This window comes from Ambystoma mexicanum, chromosome 9 (genome assembly GCF_040938575.1).
Source record: "Ambystoma mexicanum isolate Mex_15411 chromosome 9, UKY_AmexF1_1, whole genome shotgun sequence".
Classification (NCBI taxonomy): domain Eukaryota; kingdom Metazoa; phylum Chordata; class Amphibia; order Caudata; family Ambystomatidae; genus Ambystoma; species Ambystoma mexicanum.
In genome coordinates this window covers 1,476,755,366-1,476,774,018 of record NC_090931.1, presented here as the reverse complement: position 1 = coordinate 1,476,774,018, position 18,653 = coordinate 1,476,755,366, and the positions used below count along the sequence as shown (strand labels likewise).

The 18,653-nt window shown below is 46.4% G+C and overlaps 1 protein-coding gene across 2 annotated transcripts in view; it reads left to right on the top strand.

Annotated features, from left to right (window-relative positions):
• The window catches only part of LOC138489243 (uncharacterized), a 183,988-nt gene extending 169,690 nt beyond the window's left edge, over nucleotides 1-14,298 (top strand). For both annotated transcript variants that reach the window (XM_069616940.1, XM_069616941.1), the window contains exon 3: nucleotides 7,327-14,298. In XM_069616940.1, coding sequence (XP_069473041.1) covers nucleotides 7,327-7,837 — 511 coding nt within the window. In that variant the 3' untranslated portion in view covers nucleotides 7,838-14,298. The remainder of the gene's footprint in view (nucleotides 1-7,326) is intronic.
• The last annotated feature ends 4,355 nt before the right edge of the window (nucleotides 14,299-18,653 follow it).

Genomic DNA, 18,653 nt, shown 5'->3' with positions numbered 1-18,653 from the left:
CCCGCATGCAAGCGCCTCCTGTTAGTCTGCTTGTAGCAGCGTAAATCTCACCGCTGCCTGAAGCGCATCTTACCTGATTCCAGCAATAACCATCGCCTGAAGCGCATCTTACCTGATTCCAGCAATAATCATCGCCTGAAGCGCATCTTACCTGATTTCAGCAATAACCATCGCCTGAAGCGCATCTTACCTGATTCCAGCAATAACCATCGCCTGAAGCGCATCCTTACCTGATTCCAGCAGCAACCGCAGTCAGAGCGCATCCTTACCTGATTCCAGCAGCAACCGCAGTCGGAGCGCATCCTTACCTGATTCCAGCAGAAAATGCAATCGGAGCGCATCCTTACCTGATTCCAGCAGCAACTGCAGTCGGAGCGCATCCTTACCTGATCCCGACTTCCAGCCTCAACACTTACTCGGGAGTCCATCTTCGGCCAGCATCAACGCGGATCCAGGCATCCTTCCCCCGCCGGCAGGTCTTCGGATAACAGCATCCCAGTCTGACTTCGCTGGGCCATCTCTGCAACAAAAAAGGACAAACAAGGTTAGAAAAACTATAAAGACATTACGCTAAAGTCGCGCTAAAACCAATCCTCGCGCTTGACCTAAGGACCAAACTTACCACCTATTGGGACATCATGAACTCTCTTTTTCTCCATTGGGGTTTGCTTCTTGCACCGCAATTCCGCTGGGCCTCATATCACCTATTGGGAAAAAGGAAAGACATTACAAGAGATACGGGCAATAATCAAGGAAGAAGACATTACAAAAGAATACGGACAATAATCATTAATGAAGAATACTTACCTTTGAAGTGGTTCAGCCTCAGCCGGTCTGGGCTGCCAAGCACATGGACCAGTGAAGAAACTTGGTCTATCTTAAAGCGCCCCTGCAGTGAGAAGCAGGATAGTGAGCTCGCCATCATAATTAAACAGGTGAGACTATATGGGTAGGCGCATGCTCACCACTTTCTGGGGAGAAGGTTTCAAGGGAAACCACAGCCATATCACAGCATTCTCACAGCCTCTCGTATACTTGCAGGGGCATTACCAAAAACCAGCGCAGTCCACAACACGGGAGCAGGGGAAGAAGCCTGACCAAGGGGAGTCGTTTCCTGGGAGGGCTGTAACCGTGCCCCAACGTCCCCACAAAGACCAGGTGAGTGTAACAGAACACGAAGCCTCTCCGAATCTCTGCCTGGGCATTATGGAAACCTCAGAAACAGACCAATTGGCCAGAAGAGAAGAGGACTACACTCTTTTATCAGGGATTGCGTGGGGAACTAAAGGATGTTCTAGCCCAAGTGGTCAATCCTCCTGAAGGTTGTCCGGAATACATTAATCTGACGGTGCAGCTTGGCCACAGGTTGCAGAATCGAAAAATGGATCGCACAAGGACTGAAGGGAGGTCGGTTTATATGCAACCCCGGGACAACCAAACAAAAACACATGAACAAACCGAGCCTATGCACTTTGGTGGATTACGGGCTCCTATCTCCAAGGCTGAGAGATAAAAGAGAAGGCAACAACAACTTTGTTTATACACGGGAGCAGGGGAAGAAGCTGTCAGGTTCCGACCTGGTCCAGTTTCTATTCGTTGTTTCCTCAAGGAAATAAATATCAGAGCATGAAACAAAGCTTTCGCCCGGTCCGAATCCGTAAACACAGTGGATACGGGTTGCCATGGCGACTGTGGTGTCCATTACGTCCTCTGCACTATAGACTACGTTAGAGGCATGATTTCTATGGTAACCTATTTAAACACTTCCGGGTTGTCCGGTCCTCGCTTCTGATTTTGTAATCAGCCGCGACTACGTCTTGTTTGTATCTTGTATCCTGAGTGCTTTTGTCTTGCCCTGTTCCCTTTTCCACTACCTTGTTACTCCTTGTGACCTGGATCGCTTATCAATCATCCTTTGCCTGCCGAATTGGAATTGTTTGTCTTCTTGCGCACCAAACCCGGACCTCTTACTTACCATCCCTTGCCTGCTGAATCGGATTTGTTCTGTCCTCTCTTGTACCGAACCCAGACCGCTTACTCACCATCCTTTGCCTGCTGAATTGGATTTGTTCTGTCCTCTCGTGTACCGAACCCAGACCGCTTACTCACCATCCTTTGCCTGCTGAATTGGATTTGTTCTGTCCTCTCGTGCAACAAACCTGGACCGCTTACTCACCATCCTTTGCCTGTTGAATTGGAACACTTGGGGCCTCATTATAACTATTGCGGAATGCGTTTAATGGCACCGGTAATGTACCAACGCCAGGAGGCAAAGAGGAAGACAATTCTGTCAGTCCCGCTCCTGGACGACGTCTGGGATGAGGGCATGCAGCTTCTGAAGAACCCCTCTTCGGCTCCGGTGAAGAGGGACTGACTGGAGAAGAAGTATCGAGTGCCGGAGTCTGCACCCAAATGTCTGTGGTCACAACCATCGCCGGACTCTGTGGTTTCGGCCGCAGCAAGGAAGAAGTCGTCCAACCCGTCGTCTTCAACTTCTGTTCCCCCGGACAACGAGGGGAAGAAATTGGATGCCATAGGACGGAAGGTCATTTACTTGGCGGCGACGATGGTCAAGGCAGCCAACGCCTTAGTGATTGTGGTCAAATATGACTGGGAACTATGGTTCAAGATGGCTCTGATCCTGGATTTCCTCCCTGAGGGCAAGCAGGTGGAGGCAATGCAGACTCTTTAGGAAGGCAAAGTGGCATCAACCCATTCCATCACCATGGCCCTGGACATTGCGGACACATGGTTCCACCAGATGGGAAACATGGTTTGCCTCCGTCATTGTGGCTGGCTGAAGGCCACCAACTTCAGGCAGGAGGGCCAGACGAGGGTCGTGGACATGCCGTTCGACGGGGACAATCTTTTTTGCCAGGGCAGTTGACATGTCTCTTCAGGCCATCAAAACTGACACAGAGACGGCCCGTGACCTTGGTCGGGGAGGTCTTCGAAGAGTTTCGGTGGTGGATCCTCCTACCACCAACCCTCCCACTCCACGAGCGAGGAAGCTTACAGGGGTTGTTCCAAGGCCTTCGGAGGTAGCCACCGTCATCGCCAAAGCTCCCAGGGTGGCACGCTGCCCACCAAGCAGGACTGAACCGGCCGAGACGTCGGGCCCCCAACTCGGCACCCCAGTGGGAGGCCAGCTGGTGAAATTCATCGGGGAGTTCCGTCGAGCGATACGTTGGTGGGGCTTGCACTCCCAACATCGACGGGGCGCAGACTTCCAAAACCTGCCATACCAAGAGACGGTCACAACGGATGCTTCCCTAGAAGGATGGGGAGCACACACAAGAGGTCTCCACGCCAGAGGTCTGTGGCTGCCGGAGGAGAAGGCTCTACACATCAACATCTGGGAACTGCAGGCTGTGTTTTGGGCCCTCAAGTCATTTCTGCCGTCCCTCAAGAGCAAAGTGGTTAGGGTCTTTACGGACAATACCACCACAATGTTTTACATCCGGAAGCAGGGGACACCAGATCCCTGGCGCTCTCCAGACAGGCGCATGAGTTGTGGCACTGGGCCGTCACTCTGGGGATGTTCCTCATTCCTTTTCACGTGGCAGGAGTCAAGAACACAGTCACTGACTCCCACAGCAGGGAGCTGCACTCTTGACACGAGTGGGAGCTTCGGCAGGATCAAGTGGACAAACTCTTCCTCAAGTGGGGCAATCCCCAGATCGATCTGTTTGCAAAGGCGACGAACACCAAATGCCGGAGGTTCACCAGAAGGTTCCCCCAGCCAGGGAGCATGGGGGACGCATTCTCCTCCCCTTGGGACGGCCTGTTTCTGTACGCGTTTCCTCCGTTGCCGCTGCTACTACAAGTCATCAGTCAACTCAGAAAGAGCCAGTGCAGGATGACCCTCGTCGCGCCAGCGTGGCTGAGGCAGATCTGGTACCCGGACCTTCTCAGCGTGTCAGCGTCACCTCCAGTCAAGCTGCCAGTGGTCGCAGATCTTTTCGCTAGGGAAGGAGGCGTAATCCTGCACCACGACCCAGGATCGCTGAACATGAGGTCCTGGCTCCTGCAGCATTACAGTCCGGTGGGTACGAGCTGCCTGCGGACTGCAAGGATGTCCTCGCCAAGGCCAGGGCCTCATCAACTCAGAAGTGTTACGGACACAAATTGAAGCGGTTCGCAACCTGGTGACGGTCGCAGAAGATTAACCCTCTGAGGGTCACGGCCCCTCAAGTCCTTCCGTACTTGTTGTCGTTGGCTAAGTCGGGGCTGGCGCACGCCTCCATCAAGTTGCATCTGATGGCTATCTCCCAATACACTAGATCTCCGGGACGGTCTTCTCTTTGGTTGCACCGTCTAGTGAAGGAATTCATCAAAGGACTGTTCCGTTCATTCCCGCTGGTGAAGGCGCCTGCCCCGGCGTTGAAACTCAACATGGTGCTGACCAGGCTCATGGGGGGCCCCATTCGAGCCGATGCATCAAGCTCTGCTTAAGTTCCAGTCTTGGAAGATAGCTTTCCTCGTGTCCATCACCTCTGCCAGGAGAGTAGGTTAGATCCAGGCCCTGTCCTGCAAGCAGCCTTACTTGACTTTCCACAAGAGGAGGGTGGTGCTGCGGACGCACCCCTCCTTCATGCCCAAGGTTCCGTCTGAATTTCATCTCAATGAGCCCTTAGTGTTACCTGTGTTTTTTCCGATGCCTTCGACGCCGGCTGAAAGGACTTTGCACTCGCTGGATGTGGCTCGAGCGCTGAAGTTTTATGTGGCCCGCACAAAGAGTTTCCGGAAGACTTCTCTGATTTTTGTGAACTTTGGTCCTATGAACCATGGGAAGGCCTTGTCCAGGGCTTCCATCTCCAGGTGGCTCTTCGGCTGCATCACTCATTTTCACCGGTTGGCAAACCGACGGTTGCCTGGCCGCCCGAGAGCCCATTCTACCAGAGCGATCGCTGCGACAACGGCGTTCCTGTCGTGTGCGCGCCTGCTGGACATCTGCAGGGCTGCTACGTGGAGGTCGACACACACCTTCACGAAATTTGACTGCGTCGACAGGGATTCCAGGGAAGCGTCCAGAGTTGGCCATGCAGTGCTACGCAACCTGTTCACTTGAAGGTGAGCCTGGAGAGGAGGTAAGAGTAATTGCTTCTGTTGAGCCTTGCCACCTCCCGTGGTTGTGTATGTATGTACTGCTGTGTATTCTTTATTCATGAGCATGTGGATCCATGCCAGACCCCATGCTGGAGAAGGAACAAGTTACTTACCTGTAATTGTTGTTCTCCAGCATGGACCTGGCATGGATTCACATGCGAACCCTCCTTCCTGCTCCTCTGCTGCTCTTCTTGGTCATACTGCCACTTCACGTGCTACCAAATCTCAAGATGGCTGCCAGAGGAGGGTGCTTAGGGAGAGGGCAGTCATTGGCTGGGGGCAGTATGACCCAGAGCTCAGTGATTGGTTTACAGGAGAAAGACAGTTTATAAACAAAAGTGAAACTGTTTTTTCTTTTACCGAGGATTCCCAGCCCGAAGAGGAGGAATATTCATGAGCATGTGAATCCATGCCAGAACCATGCTGGAGAACAACAGTTACAGGTAAGCAACTTGTTCCATACATTGAATACTTCTTACTGTTATTATCATGTACTATTCTTTCATCAAAATAAATTACTACATCATTTTATTTTATTTACTTTTCGTCAAATTTTGGTTACAGAAGTAAGAATGTTGAGGTGTAGGTAGTAAGGGCGTGAGGAAGAGAGATGTAGGGGACATAACAAGGTATTGGGGCAACCCTCATTTATAAAAGATGTCAAAGTAAATGACCACAAGATAATATCATTTGATGAAGAACCGTAGAACTGTTATTAGTGTAATGAAACTTGGTAGTGAGTACGGTTGGTATTCAAGTTGAATCTGTCCAGGAAACATTTAACCTCTCAAATCCAGGCCCCTGCGCCTTTGGAAAGCATGTTTCATAATGTGCGTTTATGTCTGCATTGACCTAGAAAGGGTTCAAGGTGTTTGGAACAACATTCTTATAGGTGAACTTGAAATGAACAAGGGCAACTGCCATCTCATATGTTTGTGCAACCCAAAATAGTTCCTGCAAAATGTAGCTTTGTGACTATAAATTTTCCTTATGCAGACTCTTGGGGCCTCATTACGACCCAGGCGGTAAGGGGTTTACGGCAGCGTTAACAGCGCCGACCCTTACCGCCTGAGTACGAGGTCCCTTAGCGCCATGGCGCTTTTAACACCTGCTTTTAGCAGGTGTTAAAATCCATGGCGCTAAGGGACCATGGAGTTAATTACGCCACCGTAATTTACGGTGGCGTAATTAACGCCTTCCCCACTCCCATTATGCCCTATGGGGCAAAAATGGGGAAGGGTAAATGGGGATTGGGGACTTACCGCCCCGCCAAGGTCGGAATGGGGCGGTAAGTCCGCCAACCACCATGGCGTAAACATAGTTTACGCCATGGTGGTAAAGTCACGGCCCAGGCGGTAACTTACCGCCTGGGTCGTAATGAGGCCCTTGATCTTGAAATCAGAGATGTTTGACCCTGCGGCGCGGGTGTGTCCGTTTACAATGGTGTGTTGGGGTGGCATCAGGGCTTTAAGTGGGACGGGGCTAGCTTGTGCACAGCCCTGGCAGCATGCAAATGTTGCCCTTGAGCTGGGGCTCTATGGGACTCCCTAACTGACTCCACCAACCAGATTTTTTTCATCATATCAATGGAAATAAAAATATTAGTGGCAGTACAGCTCTTCACCAGTAGATGCCACTATGAGCAAAAAATAAAATCACAATATCAGTTAAAGACATTTGGAGTTAGTTTGTTTTCAAACACATAAGGGAAATTATAAGAGAATGCATTGTTTGATTTTTGCAACACTTTGTATTAAAGTATTGTCATTACAATGATTTAATTAGCCCATAGGAATCATTAATTTCTTTCAAAAGAACTGTGGGGCTGTATGTTACGCTGACCTGTTTGATTTAACGTGCGATTTTATATTCAAGTATATTCACTTTGGTCAATATTTTAACTGTACATGAATTATATGTAAAATATTTTTTCAAGTAGAACTTCTTTTCTTTCATTGCTCCTTTGAAAGGGTCTGTTAGGTCACACCTTTAATTACATATGAAATAAAATGTTTATTAGCTACTGTGGCTGAGCCAGGCCGTTTTTAGACCACACCCCCAAATATTGCAACACAACGAGTTAGAGCCCCCCTCGATTTCTACTCCCACTTAAACCACTGGGTGGCTTCATCAGATCGGAGTGGGTAAGGGCTTTTTTTTGGTGAGTCCTTCATGAAATTGATTTAATTTCCTTCTACCTATTTGTTTTATCATTAGGGGCGACTCAACAGAGATCAAGCAAGATGCTGCCGCCATGCTCGATGGAGTGAACCACGTGAAAAAGCTCACCCCGCGCTTTGAGGCCGATGATGATTTGCTTGAGTCCTTTCAAGGTTTGGTGCTTGGTGGGCCCTTGCAGCCACGCAGAGCTGAAGAGGTGCAAAGGCGCATGTACCGTCAGCCAGAAAGGCCACGCCCCAATGAAGGCGCCGCCACCAACCCATATAAGCCGAATGTACAGCACCTGCTGCCGCGCAGACCTGAAGATGTGCCAATCCGCATGGATCGTCAGCCAGAAAAGCCACGCTTCACTGAAGGTGCCTACGCCAATCCGTATTACTGGAATGTGGCAGAGCCCGCGCCCTTTCAGCTTCAAGCGAAAGGTCATGCTGGCTCGCTGCATGGAGTGCAACCAGCAGCGGGAAGCCAGACTGCCCCCACAACCGGCAAAGGTTACCCAAAGAGCATTAAGCAGGGAAAGAAATGTAAGGGGGGGTGGCTTGCATGATAGGCGTGGTCTAAGGCATGATGGGCGGGGCCTAAATAAGGAGGCGGAGTTCTGAGGGGGCAGAACTGGCAGTTGAACTCTGCTCAAAGGAAATGCTCAAAATAATAGTTTAAAATGGTGCGATTTCTTTCATGCTGCTGCTTTTCCAAACTCCACACTGTACATCAATTCCACTTCAAATCCCTTCCATGGCAGTGGTGCACCCAAAAATATGTTATCATTGCAACTTTGAAGTCGCTTTGGGGGTCCCATCAGCTGATGAGGTGCAGCCTCCAGACTGCAAGAGCTCTGGGCAAATATTCACGACTCACTTGCACTCAACCGTGAACAGGTCCTGAATTTTGACTTCTAACATCAATATGCTCTAAGGCTGAATACACTGGGATGTCTTTGTGACATCAAAGAAAGTGCTGTGGGTCATATGGCTTCTTTTGTCTCTGAGAGTTTGGCCATTGATTGACAGCGCAAGAGAAACTGCACATCAATTGGCCCACCCCACCTGACCCGACTGCACCCCCCCCCCTCCCATCAGACTGTAGGCACGATTGTTCTGATTGGAGGGGCTGTTGGTCTTGGTGCACAATAACTGCTTCTGTTGAATACAGCTTAGCAGTGGCTGTGGCACCGGTGTGAACTGATGAAGCCAACAATAAGCAGGAAGTTAGCTCCTATGTCAATCATGTTCTAATTTAGAACATGCTTGAAATGGGGTTTAACTTCCCCATACTTATTGTTGGCTTCTTCACTTTACTGCGCTTCTGCGCCGTCCCCTGCTGCCACCGCAGCGCCGGTGAAGTGAAGATGTAAACAATAAGTATGGGGAAGTTAACCCCCATTTCAGTCATCTACATGATTGAAATGGGAGTTAACTTCCTTGTGGCCTAATATTTGGCTCACAATCACTTCACTGCTGCAGCGTCGAGTCCGACAGTGAGACACACCTACTGCTAATGAAACTTAGTAGCAGGGATCCACTCGGACGGCACCGCAGTGGTGATTGAAGCCAACAGAGATCAACACTGGCAGCTTCCTCCCGTGACCCTCTGCGAGGTTTGCAAGAGGAAGTTACAGTGACGGACAAAAGTGGCAGCCAGCCTGTGGCTGGCTGGAACTTCTGTTAGTCACAGCTTGCCTGACTTGATCATGGCGGGTGCATCTCCGTTCGCGGCTGCCGCTGTGGCGGGATAATGTGTCCCGCTGTGGTATGGTGAGACCGGTGGGCCCTGGCTGGGCACACCGGCTCAGCCCCACATGTTGTAGACTGTGCTGAGGCCCGGCTGGCCTCTGCCCACTTAAATCACTGGTTACCCCCATGTCCCGCAACAGCAACATGTTGAATCACGTATAGCTGCAGAGAAATGGTGCACAAATGAATGGGACAGCTCATGAGTCAAATTGTGATGCATAATCTCGAGTGGAACGAGGATTGATCGGAGCAGGACATGTACAATGATGATTATTTTTTACTATTGACTATCGCCCCACCTTTATGCAGTTGCCAAGTGCACAACATTTAAGACAAGTTAGTTTCACCCGAGGCATTCTGATCTGCAGTGTCTGATTTGTTGTGTCCCATGACACACTAAAACACCTCCGACCGACAGCTCCCTGGTTGCGTTTCTATACGTCCGCTCCTACCCATGAGGGCCGGTCTTCAGTGATTTCAGGAATGGGCAGAAGGCTTTGACCCCAACCTCATTATGAGGCGAATGCAGCCCTTCAGACTCAAGACAGTTTGATGTGACAGCACTGCATTCACTGGCCTAACACAGGGCTATCATTATAGTGAGTCATGGCTCTGTCTGAAACCACAAGCCCAAGATTTCTCAACATCCCACCTATAGCTGCCAAGCAGCCCTCTACCATAACTGACACCTTACGACAGTCCCAGGGCTGGCAACAGCTTTACTTTGAAGGACCGATCCCTGCATTGTACTGTTCACTGAAAGGTCGGGCTTCGCTGAAGGTGTCACAGATGCCTTGGGGCCACTTGCCACTTGGGTGCATCTTGTGGCCAGAATTGGTGGGATGAAGTGTAGCATTGGTTGCTTGAGGGAGTGCACCCCCATGGACATGGCTCAGCGAAATTAAGGGATTATATGGTTTGAGAGCTGTACTGTTCTGAAAAGTGGCGGATTCAGCAAATGTCAAGAAATGTGTTCCTGTCCTACAAAAAGACTAAAAAATACACAAACTGAGGTACAAATAAATATCTGCCATACTGTCCTACGATAAAAAATATAAGCTCCACAGCACAGGACACTTCATAGGGGATTGTTTCAGTGTATACATGTCTGAATCCGTGGCTTCCTGATTCATTGGCTACTGTCAACACATATAAGATATTTTTTTAAATAGCTGTAGATTAAGTGGCTCAACTGGATCCTATGAAAGGGATTCTTCTATGGACTGTGGACAGTAGGTCATGAAATGATCCACCTGTTATGGAACGGCCAATGCAGAGCCGACGAGTGAACAGGATAGTGAACCGCAGCCAAGTACAGAAGGAACAGAAAAACCTACGCTAGAAATACCTGAACACACCAAGCTAATCAGTTACACAATTATCCCCTAAAATTCATGACGGAAACCCCACAAATAAAGGAAATATTTACCTTGGGACATTTGTGATATTTTGTGGTCTTGTACAGAAGATATGTTACCTTTTGGGGTGGGACCAAGCCAGATTTGCATATGGTATTTCCCCTTTTGTAATTGTTTGTTTTTGTATTATTGTGTTTCAGTTCAAATTAACTTTTCACAATTTTATATCACAAAATACTAACGAAACAAAAACATAATCTAAAAGTTCATATTCATCAAAGTTTGATTTGGTGAATATTTTTTATCTAAAAGTTCACACATAAAAAATATTCAACAAATCAAATGAAACATTCTTATTCGTCTTATTCATGAAATCCTAAATTAATAAAATACTATTACTGGTATACAGTGTTTATATAGAAAATTGTACATCAAATCCCACATATATCTAAACTTATACCTTGAAAACCTTTATATCGAATATATTCAGGGTGGGTAAAGCGTTACTTTTTTGGGAGAAACATTTGGGATTGGTTGTAGGGGTTGTAAACAAGGGTTGGGTGGGGGGACCCCACCAAGAAAAATATGCATTCAATATTAAGGTTTTCAATATATATGGGCATTTGTTATACAATATCTTGGTATAAAGACATGTAACCCTATTTACCCAGGCGGATTGATGCTACTTTCTTTAAAGGCGCCTTTCTATCACACAGAATCAAATAAGGCTTCAATCCTTTGCCACAATTTGTACACCGCCATATTTATATGGCTATTTCTTGCCACAAGGCAGGCTCGCCAGTAAGATCTTGTTTTAATTTTGTCTGTTTTACTAACAAATTCTCCCAGATAGAATCCATACAAGTGTCTCAGCTTGGGGCAGCATGCTTATACATGTTGATTAGTCTCGATTGTGTTATAGTTTTTAAATATTCAACCTCCCTTGTCCTCACATGCTGTACCTGCCCTGAGCACAATGACACTGTGCATAGGTAACAGGTTCAAATGTAGGAGCAGGAAAACCTTTCTAAATACTGGGGACGGACACTAAAGAATATACTTCAGAGGCCTCAAATAAGTGGTTTGACACTCTACATAGTCCCTGTAGGTTCTGAGCTCAGCCAGATGTGTATGATTTTGACCTCAGTCCCAAACTTTCAGTCTTTTCACTAAACTCCCATTTTAGGGCAAATTCTTCCTTATCCCATTCGGGTTTCCAGTTTATTGTAAAGCTCTAGGCATGAATACTTAAAAGTCCCAGCAGTGGTCTGTGAATATTTTCCCATTGTACTTCCCAAGATAGCAAGTAAGGGACGTTTAGGGTCTTTGATCGCTTTCATATATAGGAGTCCATGTCTTGGCAATAGTATACCTGTAATAGAAGTTATTCCCAATTCCAGCCGTAATGCCTGTACAGGGATACATGGTGCCATTCCCAACAGACCTCTCCATAGTTTGCCCTCAAGCCAATTCAGATATTCAAACTTAATTTGCTCGAAGGATTCTAAGCCATATATGACGATTGGGACAATACACTGATATAGGGACATTATTCCCTTAAGGCTGAACCCTCCAGGTAGCAGAGTACATTTATTTGTTAGACAATGAGAGACGGAGCCTTATTCTGTTTTTCCTGTATGGCAACTTCACCTCTGAGGTTCTCGCTCAGGCAAATACCTAGGTATTTATACTCAGTTACTCTCTCAGTGAGTGTCCCATACCAATGATACCTCACTTTCGCCTTTTCATGCCACAGATCATACAGTGGGCTCAGAATGGTGTAAGCATAAATCATTAGACCAATTTATGAAGGCAGAAAGGAATAGATCTGAAAAACAGAAACATTTTTGAAAAATCCTATCAGGCACATACCCTTGCCTGTACTGACACAACTGTAACAATATAATCAAGGAAGGCTCTATCCGTCACCCGCCAACAGGACGCAAAATAAAGTAACACTATGTTACCCGTGAAACCAAATATTTGATTTATGGACAATGCTGCCCTTGTGGGTGATTCTGTGATGGCCAGACCTCACGAAAAGTAAAAAAAATGCTGGACTGAACATAAGTCCAATATATGTACAGGAAAACTGAAATCTCCTATATACAGACACTTCAATGATCATAAACACAATATATTGCAATTGAGATGCATTGTACTAGAGGTTATATCCCCTCTACCAAAAGGTGGGGACATGTCTAAGAGACTATCAAAACGAGAAACATACTGGATTGATAAATGGAGTCACTTCATCCGCTTGGGATGAATGAAGAATTTCATTTTGGTGCCTTTATATAAATAACATGTTAGGGTGATGCAGCAAGAATCACTGCCATATGATTGACATGAATTTCACAAATATGTAGCACTCTTGTTGTAAGACATAGTGTACACCAAAGAGATGATTGCTTGTAAATTCAATATTTAAATATTGTTGTGAACCACAGAATCAACAAATTGATTATCTATACTTTATGCAACACATATTCTTTTTGGTATTTTACGTGTATATCGACCTATTTCTATTGCAAGTTACTAGTTAGCATGATTGTACCATATTACTACAATTCTGTAACATATAATAAATATCTCTTGTGTGAGACATAGTGAATACCTAAGACAATATATTTGTATTAAACTATAGTAGGTATTAAAATTTAGCATCATTTTAGGATCATCATATACTAATATACTAATATGTTTTATTAATACATTGATCAAACTATATACAAATCTACCTTTGACTATTTTCTTATTGACGAATATTAATTCTAGGATCAAACTGTACATTTATAGCAATGTTTTCTGAATCAATTCGGGACTCAATGTGAATAACGCATGTAATTGTTCAATATTTGCCATAGATTGTGAATGTGTGCTCAACACTTCAACTTACCTCTCTCTTTCTGATATATATGCCATTGTAATAGTCTACACTTTATTTAGAAAACAAGAACCAACATCTCAGACACCTTAATGACAACAAAGTTATGTTTCTTGACATTGTGATACTGTCATATTAAACGCCTTTTACAGCCATTTTTAGTGACATCATCAAGTCTGACATCAGGGTATTAACATCGCCATCTTGGGCACCACGCGGTAAACGGCGTTGCTCATCAATCACTGTAGTGCGGTGACGATGCCCTTAAGGATATAAAATATAATGACCTTCCTTCGCATAACCCCTTATCTTACATCCATTTTGTAGGCTATTGCAACATTACAAACAACATGCGCTCCTATTCTTTTATAGATCACACACGTTGAATAAACATTCGGACAGTGACACATTTCCATAATCACGCCTCCCTTTGCATAAAGGAGGTAAGCTAGCATGTATTTCAGAAATGTTGACATTACCTTGAAAGATATTTTTAAATGTATCATTGATAATTAACTATTATTATTACAGATAATAACCACACACGGTTATTGGATAACAGAACCACTACCTTTTTATCAAAGGGCCTGATTATTCAAAAACATGTTTATCTCTAAACTGAAGGTAAATTGAACTTTTCAACCACATGAGCTTGTCTTCTTATCACAGCTCACTAACTGCAGCTGAGTTATTAAGTGTGCCTTATACATTTACTTACTATGTTCCTGAAGAAGGAACTGATGATCCCGAAACGCATTGAGAAGACAATTCTTGGATTCTCACTACAATGAATAAATTCATCACTACAAATCTATTTTCTGATCAGAATAGTGTCAGAATGAATAATTGCGAACATTAATTGTTCAAATTGTTGAATTAATTAATTATGTTTTTCTTTTTCTTTCTTCTTTTTTGCCTTCACTGTAAGCTTTTCATATGTGTAACTGGTTGTAACAGTGTCTTGATGCCCCTGGGTTAGAGCGCTTTATAAAAGAAAAAATAAATCAATAAAGGATGGATGAGAAATGTATTGAAGTTGATGTTATTTAAGTTATAATTTTCCAAAGAAACACCATACTCTATTGAAAACGTTTGGCTACTTCAAGCCTCAGATAGTGTGCAGCGGAGGGGAGCATCCTTCAACATAGGATACCCTTTCTCTTTTACAAATTATATGCAATACCACATTTTATGAAGTTAACAGTCAAGGGGACAACAAGCAATACCTAGTTGAAATGGAGAAATAAATCAGTTTTCAGGAGTATGCTGGGGTTTGTGCCAAGGTTCTGCCTCCCCCTTCCCAGCACTAGAACATAGATTTCTCCATGTAAAAGGCAGAATTGAACATTTCCTGCTAAAATGCTGATGACGATAGATGGAGACGAGCTGATGCCGTTCCGTCAACACGCCATCTGTTGTCATGGGAACATCCATCAAATGTCTTTTCATTGCCTTGTAAATTCATCATATTATGAGGTCATCATGGTCAAGTTGGCCTAATCGCAACATGTAAGCATTTTGGAGTCTTAAAAATGTGAAAAGCCCCAAGTAAAATGAACCCCAACTCTCCTGTTCAGAGTGTGTTGGTCAAATTGATCTGGGTAGTGTGAAGGAAGAGCAGTAAACTACTGTGTGATACTGTTGCCATAACAATGTGGCCTGGCTGTAATTTTGGTGATGAGATGTTCATGTGGGTGACACTGGTGGAACTAGCTGACGGGGGACCGAGGGAGCATCAAGGATATTTACATCTTAACCTTAAAAATTGAAAAAAGATGCAACTTAGTGGAGGCTTACTGTAACAAATATTGTGTAGATTCTTCTTCAAAAGTTAGTGAATTGTTCTTCATAAAAGATTGTAAACACCTTCTTGCTGAATAATAAACTCTGCTGAGTGCCTCCGTCTGAATAATAAACTCTGCTGATTGCCTCATGCTGAATACTAAACTCTTCTGAGTGCCTCCTGCTGAATAATAAACTCTGCTGATTGCCTCCTGCTGTATAATAAACTGCAGAGGGCCTCCTGCTGAATAATAAACTCTGCTGATTGCCTCCGGCTAAATAATAAACTTCTGCTGATTGCCTCCTGCTGAATAATAAGCTCTGCTTATTGCCTCCTGCTGAATAATAAACTCTGCTGAGTGCCTCCGTCTGAATAATAAACTCTGCTGATTGCCTCATGCTGAATAATAAACTCTGGTGAGTGCCTCCTGCTGGATAATAAACTCTGCTGATTGCCTCCTGCTGTATAATAAACTGCAGAGGGCCTCCTGCTGAATAATAAACTCTGCTGATTGCTTCCGGCTAAATAATAAACTCTGCTGATTACCTCCTGCTGAATAATAAACTGCTGATTGTCTCCTGGTGAATAATAAACTCTGCTTATTGCCTACTGCTGAATCATAAACTCTGCTGATTGCCTCCTGCTGAATAATAAACTCTGCTGATTAGCTATTGCTGAATAATAAACTCTGCTTATTGCCTCCTGCTGAATAATAAACTCTGCTGATTGCCTCCTGCTGAATGATAAACTCTGCTGATTGCCTCTTGCTGAATAATAAACTCTGCTGATTGCCTCCTGCTGAATAATAAACTCTGCTGATTACCTTCTTGGCGCCCATTGAGTAGGTACTACATGGGCGGAATACAAGACAAAGGAGGGACACCGTAATCCAGTCATTCACAGGTCTTGGTACATTCAGATCAGAGTAAGTGCAACGGGAGAGAGGTGGCAGACATGAACAAGAAAGATACCGATGGTAAGGATTGCACACTAAGTCCAGCAGAAAGAGAGCCCAATAGATGCAGAAAAGGTGGAAAAAAAGAGACCTGCAGATGGAGAGTTGGAATATGAGCCCTACAGAAAAGAAAGGATACAAATTTAAAAGATTACAAGAGCAAAGGAGTTCCCTCTACAGAGGGAAAAAGAAGATCCCGGGAAGAGGGGCCAATGGGGTTACAACAGGGCGGCAGCAAAGAGAGAGCATGGGATAGACAACCAATCAAAGGGAGACAGAGAAAGAGGCTGGAAAAAGAAGATGGCACCAATGGTGGGTCCTGGGGGAAGGAGAACAAGTATCCCTCTGGCAGGTTTGGGCATAGGGCACATCTGGCCCAATGAATTGGCGGTCGGGCTAGAGTACCGGTAATCTACATTGTGGCAAAAGGTTTGGGAACACCAAACATTTTTCTGCCCCAGGGATGCTCAGGAGTTCCTGAATCTTGGACGATTGCGGGAGGGTGGGCCATTGGGCCTGTGGGCGGCGGGGCTGCAGTGTGCATGGGGGGGGTGCACTGTAGTGAGCAGTGCAGGAGTGCGGAAGTGATGAGTGATCTGCTCGTCAGTTTGGGAACTTTGGCCCGAACGTGGTAGCAGTGCCGGGGAGCGGAAAGCAGGAGCGGCGTCGGCGAGCTTGGAAGGACGGTGGGAGTTAGTGCAGGGTGGTGGAATTTGTGCATGGTAGGTGGGTGGGGTTGTACTCCCCTGTGGTAGAATATCTGGATCAGCCGGCGACCAGCAGAATGGTGGTTGGGGGGTAGTGCTGTGCCCAAGCAAGGAATGTTATATGGGGTGTGATTTTGGATTATGAATAAGGTGATATGGGGGATTGGCTTGGTAGGGGAGTGGTGGGGGGTATTGAGGAAGGTGAGACTGTGGAGGAGGGCAATGAAAGGGTGAGGACAGTCAACGTGGTGATGAGGAGGTATAGCCAATATGCAGGACATGGGAGGCAGGAAGGAGGAAGGGAGCAGGGGACAAAAATGGGGCCCATTGTAGTCTGTTTGGAGTGAGAAGGGATCTGGAGTGGGGAGGATGAGCGTGATGGAGCATCCAACACCTCTCCCAAGAGGTGCGAAGGGTATGAGGTGGGCCAGGGCGAGGGAGTGCACCATGGCGAAGAGGGGGCAGGAAGGTTGGGTAGTATTGGTAGTGAGTCGGAGTGGTTGTATAGGTAGGGGTGTTATGGGGGCACGGTGCCAGGGAAAGAAGGGAAGGAAAGCAGAAATGCTGATATGGAGGTTGAGATGGGGGATGGGTATTTGGCCTGAGCGGATGTGGGTGTGGCTGTGGAGGAGCTGGAGGCTACTGGGGTAAATAGTGGGGACAGTGAGGGGTATGATAAAGAAGGTCAGGACAGGCAAAGGGGTGGGGTGCAAAAGGAATGGCCAGGAAGCAAGAGCAAGAAGGAGCGCAAGTGGAGGTGAAACAGAAGACATTGCCATATATGGGCATTACGAAGCTGCTGACCTTGCATCCGATGCAGGTGATGAAGGAGCAGTGGTGTCTCCAGGAATCATATTTAGGGGGACACAAAAGGGGCCACAGACAAAAGTAGGGGTCTGACCGCGCGGGCGGAACGGCACCTGCCTGCAGACTTTGACGGATGCACCGGCACCGTTGCACACAGTGCCGCTGCATCCGTCCGTCCCATTCCCATTGAGTCCAAGGGGACTCGAATGGGAATGGGGAGTTTCTTTTTCCAGCGGAAAAAAAACATGACTCCGGCGGCAGCCTGCATTTTTACCGGCACGGCTACCGCCGGAGTCATAATGAGCCCCATTTCCAAGCAATTTTGTGCGGAAAATTAAATATTTAAAAACGTGTGATGCCAGTGCGTCAACTGTAACCCAGTGCCGATTATGCATCATAGGCCGGTATATATTACAACAGTTTTGAAACTGTGGCAGGGTATCATTTAATGCACATTATTTGCAAGTGTCGGAATATAACACAATTTGTTGTAATGTGTTTCCAACAAAATGCCAGGTTACTCGAAAGTATACCTTAGTGTTGCTCAAATGCCAGAGGGTGCTGTCAATGCAGGGTGACTCGTTCTGCTCTATTGCAGGGAGTTGCTAATAAACGTGCCAACCTGCTGGGGGTAAGCTTTAAATACACCATAGCTCTCTTACAAACTGCAATGTTCAGCGCAATGTGCCAGCCTGCCAGTTAAGCATAGCCCTGCCAGTTTCAAACACCTACGCCAGTCCCCACAGGGCCATGCCATCCTTACCGGGTCCTGCCCCAGTATGATATGTTCTGATGTACGTGCAGCCTCATCTCCACCAGTAATTCCAACAGACGCCTGGTCAGCCACCATATGTAATGCATAGCCTAGCTGGGGCTGCAATAATATTCCACGTGCAGCTTCAATTGCCCCCAATAAAGCCCTGTTGTGGTTGCTAGAGTCTCCATATGTAATGTAGAGCCCCACAAGTCCATCGCCAAAACCCAGAGTGCATGCCCCATACCCGACATCCTGTCCCCACCACCCATAAAACAAGCTCTATACCTGGCATCCTGCCTTTTCATCACCCAGAGCGCATGGCCATATCTGACATCACCACCCAGAGCACACGCTCTATACCTGCCATCCTGCCCCC